Below are 15533 nucleotides of genomic sequence, written 5' to 3' on the forward strand. Positions count from 1 at the left end.
ACACAAATATATGGCTTATGTGGGTTGAAATGTTACTTTCTAAAACTATCACACTCCAAATAAAATAATCTCAACTTTCATAAAAGGAATCAGCCTTTTTTATTGGCACCGCATCGCAGAACTATTATTTACATTTCCTGTGGTTTTATAAGAACTATTTGCACGAGTAATAATGTGCTGATATCATGCTTAAATCAAACACTCCAGAACACTTTATTGAAAACAATCAAAACTGCATTAAAAGTGCTACACGTAGCCTTTCAGCGTCAACACGTCACTGCTACATCATCAGCAGAGTTTAGTATGCTTACAAGAAAACAAACGAGACCATCAGCCGCCACTCTTCCCGACTAACACGCCTTGTATGTTCACAGTAATTATAACAAGTTATACAAAGCACCTTTGAACAAAATAGTTAGAAATCACCAACTTCAACAATCTTGTACTCACTATTGGTTACATTCCAACTACCATAACAGGCAATATACTCATATTATAAGTATGTTCTCTCAGTGTCATTAAACCATACTGACATTGTTCCAGTATGTTAAATAAACAACCCTTTACGTGAACACAGGTAAATGTGGGTTCAACAAAGCGAGACGTTTGCAAGATAATACCTGAATTGTGACTTTGCTGGGTTTTTTTGCTCCAAACTAGTGCAGTTAGCCTGAGACAAGTGACTGAAAAGTGATCCTTGCACAGGCGGATACTGTGAAATAGAAATGAAATTATAAAAAATTTGTTTTATATTAGCTTCGTCTATTATACAAATGTAGCCAACATGTTGCATTTTTGCAAAACTCTGAGTTGTTCGAACTGCTTTAACTCTCTTGAAATATCTGGTGGTGTATGCATGCCGCCTATAAATCTTTACACTTCTGGATTTCATTAAGATCTCCTTAGAAGCCTGTAAATAAAAATATATATTTCTTTTTAGCGAGCCAGAACGCAGCATACAAAAAGAAAACACATTTGTGCAAATGAAGCACAAACCACCTCTCATTATCTCTCAGGAGAAAGTGCTTTTCCATTTCAAGGCAAACTTTCTCTCCATCCATAACCACTGTCCTTTTACTCCCCACCAGAGACGCTTCTGCCGGCTACACCAGTGAGCCGGCTTGGCTTTGAGCAGGCACCATGACTGCGACAGCTCCCATGCGTGTCAGAGTAGAGGCGCTCATTTGCGGCGACACAGTGAGTGGAGGTGGCACCTGAGGCTGAGCCACCACAGTCCTGTTGGGGATGGCCACCACAGGGCTCCTTAGCACCTGCGGAGGGCCCCCGTTTGCATTGGGAGGTCGCTTGTGTTTACGTGACGGGGTACCGCCGATGTTGTAACCAGGAAGTCCCTGTAGCGTGTTGGCTTCTCCGGGTCGCAGCTGGTAGGCGTTGATGACTGAGCTGTCTGAGGCAGATGTAGGGGAGTATGGGTAGTGGAATTTCAGCTGGTGGGGGTCTTGTGGTCGGGGACTGGTGGCTATGGAGGACAACGTGCCGTTCTTGGATCCAACGTCTGAACCGGTGTTACTCTTTGCCCAGGACACTCGCTTTGGTGCCTGAGCATCCTCCCTGTGGCAGACAGAGAGAAAGGAGGTTGAGAGGGAAGCAAAGATTTTATGAATAATTCATAATTAATGAAAATGATTACAAAAAGGAAACAGAAATCACAAAGTGATAAAACATCCTCTTTAGGTGGAAGGCAGTCAAGCCTTCCTTCTTTGAAACAATGGATCATGACGTGTCTTCAGCTTGACAAACTGATTCACTCATCTAATTTCACTTTATTAGTTATGAATGATAACAGCAATCAAGATGCTGGAAAATAAGTTTAAGTGCTAACCTTATATTACATATTTATTATATTATTGTTGCTGGTTTTATTAGAATTTTATTTATTTTTTGCTTGTGGATATTGTTTAAGAAATAATTATTCTTGTATGTTTTGTTCGGTCTTTAAATATAGAAACAAACTTTTATGTTACTCTCAATATGAGGAGTTTTTGGTGTTTGTGCTGTTAACACTGCTTTTTTTTTTTTAAATTGGGTACAATGAACAAAATAAAATCTAAGAAAATAAAGTGATAGCTCAGACTTGATAACAAACTTCAGTGTTTTACATTCACATCGATGTGTGTGTAAGTATGTGTACAGATTTGTAAATGACCCATACCATCTTTATAGTTTTGTTTTATAGCTAAAATATTTAGATACTTATATAAGTAGAACATGTAAAAATACTTATACAATTATATATAATTATACAAAAATAAAAATGTGTGAGCAGAAAAATGTAATATTAAAGTATTTATTAGAGATAATGGCTCTTTTCAGAGTATAACAACATACGGTATTTTGTTGAAATATTGACACATTTTAATGTTTCAGTTTGTTAAAGTAGAGCTGCTTTAACAAGCTTCATAGATTGTTGATTCATTTAATCTAATACAAAATATTAAATTGTATTAGATGAACACATGTCAGATAAATATGTATGAATTACAATATTTCCTTTTAAAAATGCAGTGGGATAGCACCATCAATTCAGAAATAATGTATTATTTTTATCAAATCAATAAAAGTACTAAATGTACATGCATAGACTGTTACTTTTGACTTAATACAATACAAGAGGAAAACATGCGTGTCACCTTACCTATTTGTAAATTTAATGGATCTATGCTTCTGGCTGGTGGTGCCATAAATAAAGTATGAGACTCAGTATGATTGTAATGAGTGGAGCCACTGCCTTCCTTTCTTATTTCTTACAAGTATGAAGAAATACACCTTATAGTACCTTCAAACTTAAGTACAGTACTTGAGTAATTACACTGAGTGTACAGTGAAACTCACTTGATCTCGTTGGCGATCTCCTCCTCGGTGTCCTGCCTCCTTCTCAGTATGAATATGAGGAACAGCACCATGGCCACCAGGCCCACGATCGACCCCAGTGTAGCTGCTGCGACCATGCCTGCGTTAGAAGCTGAGAAACAGATCACACATCAGTGTTTGTACACCTGATGCATGTTGAATACAGTAGTGGTGTGGTGTGAATTTTTACTGTGCACGTACAGGTGATAACCTCCAGGTTAATGGAGCAGCTGTCGGAGCCAGCGGTGTTGCTGGCTCGGCAGATGTACTTCCCTGACATGCTTTTAGTGAGGTTGCTGAGCCTGAGGGTACCGTGTCTTTCATCTGCAGAACAACCACACAGTTACACACACGTCACAATCATATATTTATGTGATCCAGGCAGGAGGGAAGAGTACAACTAGCCAGGAAAAACTATACGGGACTACAGTAAATTATTATACTACTATGTACACCACATCAGGGGGACTATATGGTCAAACACAACTTCACTGCCATAAAACAATGTGATGCAAGACTGAAGTGTTTGGAAATTTCCTTGTCATAATCTCTCATGGATTCAGAGATTGTTTCCTCCTGAGAGTGCAGTCAGTTTTACACTTTGCATATTTCTGCATGTCAGTGTGTTTGATAAAAAAGCTTGTATAACTTTGATACCATTAAATAAGAGATATTAAATCCTTTTTTAATCTCATGAGTGCTGTCTCTCTGCGCCCTGTACACCTGTCTCTGTGCTATGTAACTTTGTGCTCTGGGTACAATCACCTGCTGGAGGTATGTAACGTTTTAAGTCTCCCAAAACCAAATATTTCACTGATTATGGTGAAACTGGATCATATTTTATAGAGATCTGTTTCCCGATTGACAGTAAAGTAAACTGTTGCTCTTAGCTAATGTCAGCTCAGTTTGTTAGCCAGGTTGCCCAGACTGTGAAAAGCGGGAAGAAGAGGGGGTTTTCAGGCTTGGGGTGCAACAGAGCCAGTGTTGTGCTAGAACAGGAGCTGTGCAAGCGGGCAGTGTAACCAGGCTCTGCAGCCTCTGTGGACATAATGTCAGAGGCAAAAAGACTGAAGGGGGCATTGACAGAAGAAGCTAAGAAGAAAAAAGTAGAGTAAATCTGAGACTGACTTTAAGTCGTTGGTGAGAGCTTTGTTAAATAAAAGGCTGAAAGACAGATGCCGAGCTGGGATTCTTGTTGGACTAGTAAATAACATTAGCTGGCTGCCATGTCTTGTGTTGTTGCACTTGGTTGATGTTTGACTTGTTAGCAAAGTTGTTGACTCACTAGTTTTTGACCACAAGTCATACAATCATAACAAATACACAAGTACAGCTGTTCCTATTTACCACAGTGTTACTGCACTCTGAAACTTGGGGGGCTAAATCACAGAAATACCAATTCCTGACTTCTGTTCTTTATTTACAGATATAACTATGTCTCGTGTATCACAGACTCATCTGTACCATAATACCATTACGGTGTGCAACGTATCATGATAGTGTTTGATCATTAGTTACTGATTCCCACCCTTGATCCATAATTTAATCCACTATAGGCCCATATCTAATTTGGCATTGGTGCGATCCCACAGCGGCCAGCTCAGCAGATCATTCTGCTACATAGTGATGTCTGTCAGCAAGTTTTGTTTTAATATTTTCTCACACCAAGGTCATGACACAGCAATAAGTGTGTGTATGTGTGTGTGTGTGCATTCTGGATATTCAGCATTCAACACAATCTGCTCTTCTTGGCACATCTGGCTTTAAAATGCTGTGTTGTTGCAAACAGGCTGTAGAAAAATAAACAAGCTTTATGAGGGACTTAACACAACAAATCCTCTGAAATCCAATCTTAGACGTCACGTCCCAGTAGGTCTTCATCTGATGTGTTTTTGCTTTTGATGGGATCGTAAGGAAATGAGTATGTGTGTCTGTTTTTGTGGAATCCGCACGCTGAAGTGTTGTTTCGGTTTGGTGGGCATCTCGTAAGCCTTCACGCACACGTGTTGCCATCAAAATCATCCAAGATGAAAAGTCAAAGTTTACATTATGCCAGAGATCGACACATTAATGCAAGAGAGATCAGAAAATCCTCAACAATCATTGTGTCCAAACAGTTCATCCCAAAGTTTGGATGAGTGTAGCGTACACTGAGCTTTGTGTTATGTGTGCACCATCTGCTGCTGCACCACCAAGAGCGAGGTTAATGTAGATAAAGCACTAGAGTCAGTTTTAGTTAACTAAAACAAGTTGTAAAAAATCGTCTCCTGTTGACCAATTCATGGAAAGCTGGTATTCATTAACAGCTGTTTCAACACTTTAACCTTTTAACCCGTGAATTAAAATGATGCTCCAAAAATCAAAACAGAAAATAGCTGCCAAAAAAAACAGTAGCAGATGAGTGTGATATCTCCACCTGTCCCTCTCTGATTATTTAATCCCCGGGCTTGAAAACCAGCTGCGAAGAACCAAACCCAATTGTGTCAGATTAGCAGAACATCAGCTGACTCTGAGCTCAGAGCGAGTTCAAAGCCCGTGCAGCGATCAGATCCCAGCGGCGGCAGAGCTGGAGAGGATCTGACATTGCAGTACAGGCGCTGCCTCAGATCGAGACAGGAGCATTACTCATATTACGCTGTCATCACCTCCAAGGTCAACGGCTAGCATTTGTCAAAGCCTTGACACATGATGATTAATGTAAATGATGCTCATGGTATAGTTCGTCTCCTCACATGACACCATTCAAACTACAGTGGATTAGCTTTCATAATTAATGTAAAAATGAAAAATGCATCACACGTCAAGAAGACATAAAATAGGGATGAATCAGGAACTAATGCAATGACAATTACTGTAATTAATTAAACTCCATTTACTGAACAAAATTTCTACTAAAATCTACAGTCTAGTCAACACAATGTGGACTTTAACACAACAAAAAGGACAGGACACATCTAGTTATGTATCTATTCATTCAATGCCTCCATTTAAATGCCACTGTTTAATATTGTTGGAGAAATAGGGCCGTATCAGGCAAAACAGTATATAATCCACAATAAAAACCTCTAACGCTTACTAATTAACATTGTGTTACGTTTCGTTAGTTTGAGCTGTACAAAAAAAAACAACATTTTTGTGGTTTTACAGGTTTTAATTAGAGACTGAAACATTAACTTATACAATATTTGTCTAGCGTGACCTGTAAAACTTGGTAGGTTCGGTAATAAAAGGTTGCTAATTCCTTGCCTTCTGTATGAATTTGACAAACAAGGTGAAATTTAAAGATCTTTGGAGTTTGGACAGAGCTGGCTAGCCGCGTTTCGTCCCTCACTATAGATTTACTATGAGAAATTAGCCATATTTTCCTTTGAATTATTATTTTCAGTCAACTGACATTCAGCCCCACCAAGGACTCAATTAAAAAATCTATTTGGCTTAAAACAAACGGTCAAAACATTTCAGCTTTAAAAGACTTTAAGTAGCTAAAAGCTTACTGTGTCTAAACATGGCACACAATGAAAAGATGAATGAACGACAGCTAAATCTAACACAACACATACTACAAAGAAATCCAACCCTTCTTTTAAGAAAATGGAAATATATGCACAATCCTCACTATGGACATATTCAGGATTCAGTGTAAAACAGCTGTTCATTATATAAAAATGATTACAGTACAGATACACTATGACCTGCTATTCCTCAAGAGTTTAACATCCATAATTTCAAATGATTTAATCAATAAATGTGCAAGGAAAAATGTGAATTGTTAAGGTTAAGTGGGATTATCACCTGGCGTGACACTTAGGTTAAGCTCTTTTATGATGCTAAAACATAATCCTGTATGCATTCTTACAAATTGGCCTGATTTATTTATTTTTTCCTTTAAAGCTTTTCCACAGCTTAAGGCTGTGACTCGAGGAGTGACGTGTGGGATTTCTCGGGATGTCATGGTTTGTAGGTGAGGATGGGATGACGGGAAATAAATGGAAAATGTATGAGTGAACACCCTTACCCATGAACCCAAGGACAAGCATGGGCTGGGGGCAAGATCTCCATTCTGGGATGGGAAGATGGCAGAGAGGAAAGAGAGTGAGCGTGAATGAGGGGAGACATGGAAGAGTGAGATGCGCTCTACTTTCAATCCCAAATCCAACTTATGCCTCTTAGAGGGGTTGATCACGTAATGACATGGGGTTTGTTAGATTAGGCACCAAGGTCAACAGGAAATGAGGAGTGGCGAGAGAGGATCAGCAGAGAGAGGAATCAGACAGAGAGATTGCTGAAAGCGATAAGCAGTGATGGCAGAGTAAAGTTCAAGTGTCATAAAAGAGCTAGCATACATCAAGGCAGATCAAAAGATGGGTTTGAACTCAAGTGTATGTGGCAATTAAGTGGATGCAGATAGGCATGTGATGCAGGCGCTCAATCAGGGGGAGTACTTTTCATTTTAGGAGTCTGAGGACTTTTCTGCTATAAAGAGCTAAAGATCAAGGCAGTTAGGTCAGTCAGTCAGCCTAACAGATGGTATTTTCTCTGCAGCCTCAATGGGAAACAAACATCTACACATAATGCAACAAAAGAAGCATACACAATGGGATGAATCTATCAGTAAAGTAAAGCCCATATGTGGGACTTACGATCATCATGTCTGTGACCTGACTGCATGGACTAGACATCGAGCTTATATCGAGCATGTTTGCTTCTGTTCGATACATCTTTGTTGACAAGATGAAACGAGGCTGGCTGACAACAACCTAAAGATCAATGTTTCTCTCATATGACAGGATGAAAACAGGGTGCCTAAATGTGATATGATGAGCCAGAGTAAAATTTAGATCAGTTGTGTGCAAGCTCTAAATAAATATATATTTGTATATATATGAATCCAGAAAATAAACTGGTTACAGTGCTTCCAATAGTAATGGTAGTACCACAACAAATAACAGAAATGTTCTCTAAAATCTCTAATAAAAAAAAGATTTTATCCATTGATACCTGATCATTTATGAACACATTTTAGTTGAGCAGTTCCTGTGGTCTTCTCAAAATGTTTTGTGAAACCCAGGGTAGAAAATCTGGACTCCCTACACTGCTTGCTGCTCGTTAAGCTTAATCGACCCTTTTCACAGCAGACATTTTGACATGAAATAGTCGAGTTAACACAGGTGTTTCCAATGATACTATTTAAGGCTCTGCTCCATTTACTTGCACCACGGCAGCACCCTGACTCTGGAACTGAGCCTTAATTAGTACCACTGGTAAGTATCACAAACCTCCGTTATATTTGGACAACCCTAGAAATGTCAAAACCAGTACTCAAGGAACATATTTTTGTATTTTGGATGACCGGACCAAGAGTTACAAACACTCACTCTGCATCGGGGAGAAGAAGACCTCGGATACGGGTGCAGCCTTGGTCCATTTGTACTGAGGGACTGGTTTTCCATGGCTTGATTTGCAGCTCAGGGTCACGTTGCCCTTCACCATCGGGTTCCCAGTCATGGAGCACACTGGCGGAGAAGGAGGGACTGCAGAGACAGTCATGTACGATAAGAATGCAGTGACCTTGTTGTGAACTTGTACTTCAGGCTTTAATCCACTGCGGACAAAGTGGAGCTTTCTCGGCATACCGCATATAAACAAGAAAATGTTTTGACCTCTCTGTTTCCATCTGCTGCTGACGGATGACATTATGACCTCAGAGCCCAGTGAAACTCTGAACACCAGATGAGGTTTATTTATGCTTGCAGCTTGCACACATATGATTTTTAACAAACTGGTCCGATCTGAACACACGTTCGGCTCCGAGCGAACGTGCGTGCTGAGAGATTAGATCTAACCTTTTGAAGTGACTCTGGTGTTGCGGTCCATTACCTTTGACATTAAGGCGAACGTCTCCGGTAATTCCAGCACTTCCGCGGATGATGACAGTGCAGATGTAGCGTCCGGAGTCAGACTCATGGGTGTTGTTGATGTAGATGGAGAGGTTGGCGGAGGGCATGGTCGCACTGAAGCCCACTCTTTTGGTGAAGTCATTCTGGCCGTGCCCGACCTCACCTGAGCTGAAGGTTATCACCTGAACAGAGGAGCATGCATTCATGGTTGCTAATACATGTAACTGCATCAATATTTCTGAGTCCTTCTAATGAATTACAACACATTTTGTGCTGCAGACATGTTTCTGTTTGGTCATTTCAGTGAAATATTTCAGATTTAATTTGCTGCAGCCATATTAAGATGTTAAGATGTACAGATTAACCATATAACACAAATCAGCGTCCTTCATAAAGATAATCCCGGCATGTACAGATGGTGGATGTTGAATTTTAGGCTGATTTTCTGTTCGAGATAAGCTCGCAGCCATCGGACACTGACACTGTTTAGATTATATTAATCATGCAAACACCCTACACACACACTATGTTGCAGATATGTTCAGTTTTAGCGGCGGTTCGTGCCACATACAGGAGGCGCAGTTAAAAGTGGAGATGAAATGTCATTAGCGGCATCCTTTTCGTTAATAACGTCCGTCCGTTCCTTCCGCTACGAGTCAGACATCAGCAGTGGTGTTGGGAATAATCCTAATCTCTACAGATCATCTTTTTCACCTTACATGTCGCTGGATGTGTTTCTCAGAATATTACAGAGTGATGCAATATTTAAACATACTCACTTTTTCTTGCACAGATTAGAGGTGCATGTAAAAATGCCATTTTTTAATTGATATTGTACGTAAAAAGGTAACGGCAACAGGTTCTCTATGTTTTGTATGGCTTTATTTTCTCAATTAACGGCAGGAAAATTACAAAAAAATGCGGTTTCCTGAAGCCCAAAGTGATGCCTTTTAAATGTTTTGTATTGTTTGACCAACGCTTCAAATTCAAAGATATATCAAAATAAAATGATTTTAAACAGAGAAAAACAGGAAATCCACAGATTAGGAAGCTGGAACCAGAAAAACAAATAACAACTCTATCAATAGATTGTGTCATATATTATAGTAGTAGTGATATTTGTCCATTCATTGTTTCATCTTTAATATTTTGGATTGTAGATTTAACACTTTCATCACAGTTCATCACACTGTACTTCTTTTTAATCCCCTTAAAGAGGCTCTCGTTTCCACTCGAGGTCACCGGCAGTGTCAACTGTACAGCAGATCATCGCGTTATGTTTTGAACCCTCTCACCTGCTTCGACTCGTTTCCCACAAAGTTCCAAATGACAGAGTTTTTGGAAATGTCTGAGTTGGGACTGTACCAGGCGTGTAACACCACCACTTGACCCTTCACCACCTCCATCTCTCCTCTGGGGATCTCCACCTTCTGGGTGTCACCTGAAACACAGACAGGTATAGTAATGGTTAATCACAACCGTGGTGTAGCAGAGGCACAGGTGTACCGTCTTTGCACGCACAACTCCCAATTATTGGATTGAATGCGTTCTTGCAGGGCTGCAACTAATGATTATTTTAACAGTTAATTCATTTGTTCATTTTATTGATTGGTCTATAAAATGTCAGAAGAAAGTGAAAATTGTGACATTTTCAGACATGTTTTGTCCAAACAGAAGTCCGAAACGCAGATATTCAAAAAGGTATAAAACAGAATAAAAACAGTAAATATTCATGTTCTTCATGTTTGAGGAGCTAAATCGAGGGAATGTTTGGTCGTTTTGCTTGGCAGGTTAATTAAAAACAATTATTTGATCATCAAAATAGTTGCCAATTCTCTCAATCGACTAATCAATTAATCGACCAATCGCTCAAGCTCTAGTGTATTGTTCTTCTTTTCTTGTGTGTTAGGGTAAAATCAAATGAAACAATGCTAACTCTGATGAAAATGAATCACACAGAGGCTTTGCTGATGTACAATATAAAGAAAACAACCAAAAATGAAAATGCTGAGAATTTTGAACTCGGTAAAACAAACAAACAACAAAAAAATTAAATGCTGAAAAACAACAAAAAAAAAAACAATTACCCAGCAAAGTTCCATAAATTTAAATAAATGTTCATAATTCAAGTACATTTCTGACACTCAGCTCTGTTTCCAGCTTCGTGTCTATATATTTTATAGATAAAGAGGTTTGAAATGCTGCAGAAGTAAGAGCATTTTCTTAAACCATACAGGAATTGTTTCTGAAAAATGAAACAGAGAAATAAGTTGTAGTACTGGATCATTTTTCAAATGCCTTTACACATTTTGTGATAGATGGAGCCAAAAAATAAAGAAAGAGGACGGTCTTTTCTCATATTTTGTATGCGCATTAGTGCCGAGAAGCCATGTAAACATGGGTTTTACAGTATTACCAGAACTAAATATAGTACGACGTAAAATTCAGACAAAACTAAGCATATTTAATTTTTTAAGGGCAACTAAAAGACACAAAAATAAAAAGGCTGTTAAAGTAGTTAAAGAGTCATGCTCACAAATAAAGAAAGTACAAGGCAAAAGAGAGAGAAGTAAAAAGCTTAAGCTTAAATGGAAAAGAAGATATTAAAGAAAACAAAAAGATCCAACTCACAGGGTGCCCAGTCACCTGAACCAGACAGCTGAATCTGGATCAACCGATCCCAGCAGTCTGTGTCAACCTGTGTCTCCAGCTTGAAGATTGATTTAAAAAAAAAACACTTGCGCAAAGAAAAATCCACTAAATCCTCTCACTGACACTGAAACGTGTCTTTCCTATACTGAAATGAATAGACGGGGTAGATGAGAGTGTTATGATCCATAGGCAGGCTGCTGAAATCTCCACATCTGTTCAGTCAGACACGCCTTCCTTCTCTTCCAGACTGAACGCACATAGAGGCAGGAGAATTAGGCGACTGCTGGTGGTGGTGGGCTGAGAGGGGTGTGCACAGAGGAAGATGAGGAAAGTGTGTGTGAGTGTGAAAAGGCAGTAAACACAACAAAAAGAGGGACAGAACTCGCTTTTGATGTATAGTTTTGCTGCAGTGACTCAGTGCTTTCTTATTCCTCTCGGTACAATGTGTGCCGTGGTGCTCCTGTTACTTAATTTCTGAATCTGGTAAGTCCTGCTGACTAATCCCTAAACGGTCCCGGGCTCAATCCTTTCACCTCACGTGAGAGCTCAGCTGGACATGGATATGACACGACACATGGTCACTTCACCCAGCAATGCTGCCATCACTGCATTCATCATCATCATCATCACAGCAGCATACACATTCTCCAAATTACAATTAGCAGATTGCTTTGCTTTACATTTAATCACTTGTGTCATGCGAGCTCTGCCGAGTGTATGAGAGAGAGATGCTGCTTTTTTAGTTGTATTTATTAATAATTATTATGAATTACTTCCAACTTATGCGCTGTTCTGGTCACCACTCCACACTTGTCCTTGCTGCAGGGTTTTTATTGGCCCAAATGCGAGTCAGTGTGCTGCATGCACTCTATCTTTGAACGTAGATGAAAGGTTTGGATATAATTCATATTGTAGGCCTACTTAGAAGTGAATCATGATTTTAAAAGTAGCGAAGTAGATAACATAGAGTAATGCATCTTTAAATTGCTGTCATTTAGTAAAATTGCTCACTTAAAAAGCACAAATAGCCCATCCCCATCCCAAAAATGACTTAAAATACACCAACGTAATTAATTATAATTATATAGTATAAGTATAGTGGTATAAGTTATAACTTCCCCCCTGATTTTTAGCAATCTTAGTCCAAGTTGTATTCTTACATTGCTTAATTATCACTGAACACAAATTAGGTCTCAGGCCAATGAGGCTGTCATTAGTTTCGCAGGTTTTTTGTCACAAACTGAAGTTTTGGACAAATTAAAATTCTGACTTGAAGGCACTAAATGAAATGTGTCAACAGTTCATGACAGTTCATCATTCAACAGCTGTCGACACGTTCCTCTCCTTGATGGCAGCCTGAGGATTTTAGTAATTCCCTGACTTTTTCCCCTTTTTGCACCACCATGAGATTTACATTTGTAGTTCTTCCTCTGGAGACCATAAAAGTCTGTACAGAACTCCACAGCAGTGCGGCCGACTACAGGTGGTACATCGATGCATAGCCGAGTCCACGGCAGTGCTTTCATCATCAACACATGAAAAGATGTCAAACCTGCGTGTTTCATCTTCAATCATAAAGCATGTTGTCATATGCAGCCTTTGTAGTAAAGCTATCTATTGAACATGCATGCATGAGATTAATATCTATCACCAATCACCAACACACCAGCTTGTTTGAAATTCATAAAGCAGCCCAGAGTACAGAAGAAATGTCTCTCACAAGTCCTGTTAGCGCTCTGACTTCATCCCCAGCAGCTATTGTCTTTGACGGGTATGTTGTAAGAATTACATAACAACTCTGAGAAAAAGGTCTTGTTTCGATTGTGTCTACATGGAGCACGCTGGAAATCTCTCTTCCTGGATAATGCTGTGCTGTGCAGGCGTTACATGTCGATTAATACACATTGTGGAGCAGAGACGTAATCAGAAAGGATCAGGTTTTCCATAGGTTGATGAGAGCACGCTGCTGCTTCTTCATGTGAACGCGGCGCGGTGGATGCGGACAGTAATTCTGAATGATAACGCAGATATTCAGTGAGGTAGGATAATTCCCTGTAGTCTCCTCACTCTAGACCATTCTTGTTGCTTCGTTTATCCTCAGAACTGTGTCATTCAATTGTTTATTAAATGAAAGAAAATCTTCACTAATCCGTGGCTGTCTCCGTCTGGGATTTCTGCGCGTGCAGACACAGACGGATAAAGACAGTTCAAGATGTGTGCTGATGTATGAAGTCAATTTAAATCCTTCACAACAGGGGAGGAAAAAAAAAAAAGAGGAAAAGCTGCCAATAAAGGGGATGCAGATATGATACTATGCAGCTTCAGTAAACTGTCCTAATTAAGTTTCCCCAAAGGCTATAATTCAGCCTGGCCATGCTTTATATCAGCTAATTGGATTCTTCTCTTTAGAATAAACAATGTTTCTGTTTTCCTGCAGGGCGTCCTGGCTATGAGATATCAGTGCAACAGCAATTAGGACTGTGGGAACACTGTGGGAAAACTGTGGGAATACTGCCGGACTCGCAAACCTGCACAGAACAATCAAAGAAAAAAAAAGTCAACCCTGTCTGATCCGGGGCACAATTAAGAGATCAAATGTGAGTTTGTTGCAGTCCTGTGAAACATCCACAGGGGGCAGCACATTCATATGATACAAGAATTCATCTGATTAAAGATAAAAGCACATTTTATCACCAAAATCTCTGAATATTAGAGTCGAGCGATCTAAACGTTAAACTGAAGCAACGCGAGGAAACTGCAGCGTGAAACCCCGGCAGAGCGGGTGTATCTAAAAATAAACAAACAGGTGTCTAATTTATTACTGAAATACATGTAATTTGCATGTCTAACAAGGCATCCCAACCTAATTCTGCTGTGCATCTTCATGATCAAATGAAGGATAAAAAGGCAGTCCCACTCTCAAAGCCCACAGGGAGCCGTGTATCCCTGTGTGAAGATAAACTGATCCTCTTTAACCAGCCCCACTCTATCTCCCGGAGTAATCGCTGCTTCCACCCATGTCTTTCTCTCATGTGAGTCCCTCTCTGGGGCTAAAGCTTTAGCTGAGGCTCAGATTTACTCTCCCTTTTACACCTCCGCCCCCTCCCTCCCCGTTCCCCATCGATACAACAGGATGCTGCCTTAAAATGCGCTGTTAATCTGAAGCAAGTCAGAGCAGCAGCGACAGGGCCCTGATGGAGGATACACTTTTTCATTCTGCATCAAATAAATCAGAGTTAAGGAGTTTAAAATGAGACTTTTAAGAACATTTTTATTCTATATATTTAACAGTATTATTTATCTATCCATCCACGGACAAGTCACCCATAAAACACTGAATTGGAGATCATATAAAGATACATTAAACCAGCAATTTCTCAGTAATTCTCAGATGTGGGCGACACTTTGACTGCCAAATCCCATTTCAACATCAGCTGAAGATCACTTCATCAAACTGTGTTTTCACAAACTTTTGTGGAAAGAAATTTACGCCAATAAACCGGATCCAGCGAATGTTTGGTTTGAATTTCTGGCTTTCAATTAATCATCTGTTCCTGGTGTAATCGGCACTGACGACCAAACTGTGCCACATTTTAAAGTCTTCAACATTTCGTTAACGCCTTCAGTTCAGTCACTTATGAACACATTATTAAGTGAATGTAGTAAACATACAGCTGCTGTATATTTTTGCTGTCTGACCTTGTCACTTCTCACAAGGAAGCATCAAGCTCGGCACAGCAGGGAGCGGAGAACATCGATGTGGGCGTAGACTCGGAGTCTGCAGGTGGTTCTGCTGGAGTGATTAATAGGGTGTGTTGCATACATGTTGGCCTCAGAGGAGGATGCCATGCAGGTGTAGCAGCAGCAGACTTTGACTGTATGAACGTTCCCAAAGGCTTTGCTTCATTTTTACAACCCGACAGCTGCTTTTGTTGTAAGTTTAATGTATAACTAGAGTTATAATCACTGAAGCAGCTGCAAAGAGAAAACGCATGGTGCTACAAATCTCCTTTCACATTGTACTGCGACGGTAATATACAACACAGGGCTTTGTCCCCGTTTTCAAAATCAACCGCTTGTTGAGCTGAATCCATGGAGAGTATAAATATGGAC

At 39.8% G+C, this 15533-nt stretch overlaps 1 protein-coding gene across 1 annotated transcript in view; it reads right to left on the reverse strand.

Annotated features, from left to right (window-relative positions):
• Nucleotides 1-124: 124 nt before the first annotated feature.
• Nucleotides 125-15533, reverse strand: part of esamb (endothelial cell adhesion molecule b) — a 46967-nt gene continuing 31558 nt past the window's right edge. Inside the window, exons 2-7 of the mRNA XM_019266334.2 lie at nucleotides 10064-10209; nucleotides 8749-8950; nucleotides 8247-8402; nucleotides 3073-3195; nucleotides 2854-2983; nucleotides 125-1572 (exon numbers count right to left, since the gene is read on the reverse strand). Of these exons, the coding sequence (XP_019121879.2) occupies nucleotides 1104-1572; nucleotides 2854-2983; nucleotides 3073-3195; nucleotides 8247-8402; nucleotides 8749-8950; nucleotides 10064-10209 (1226 nt within the window). The 3' untranslated portion in view covers nucleotides 125-1103. The remainder of the gene's footprint in view (nucleotides 1573-2853; nucleotides 2984-3072; nucleotides 3196-8246; nucleotides 8403-8748; nucleotides 8951-10063; nucleotides 10210-15533) is intronic.

This window comes from Larimichthys crocea, chromosome VII (assembly GCF_000972845.2).
Source record: "Larimichthys crocea isolate SSNF chromosome VII, L_crocea_2.0, whole genome shotgun sequence".
Classification (NCBI taxonomy): Eukaryota; Metazoa; Chordata; class Actinopteri; family Sciaenidae; genus Larimichthys; species Larimichthys crocea.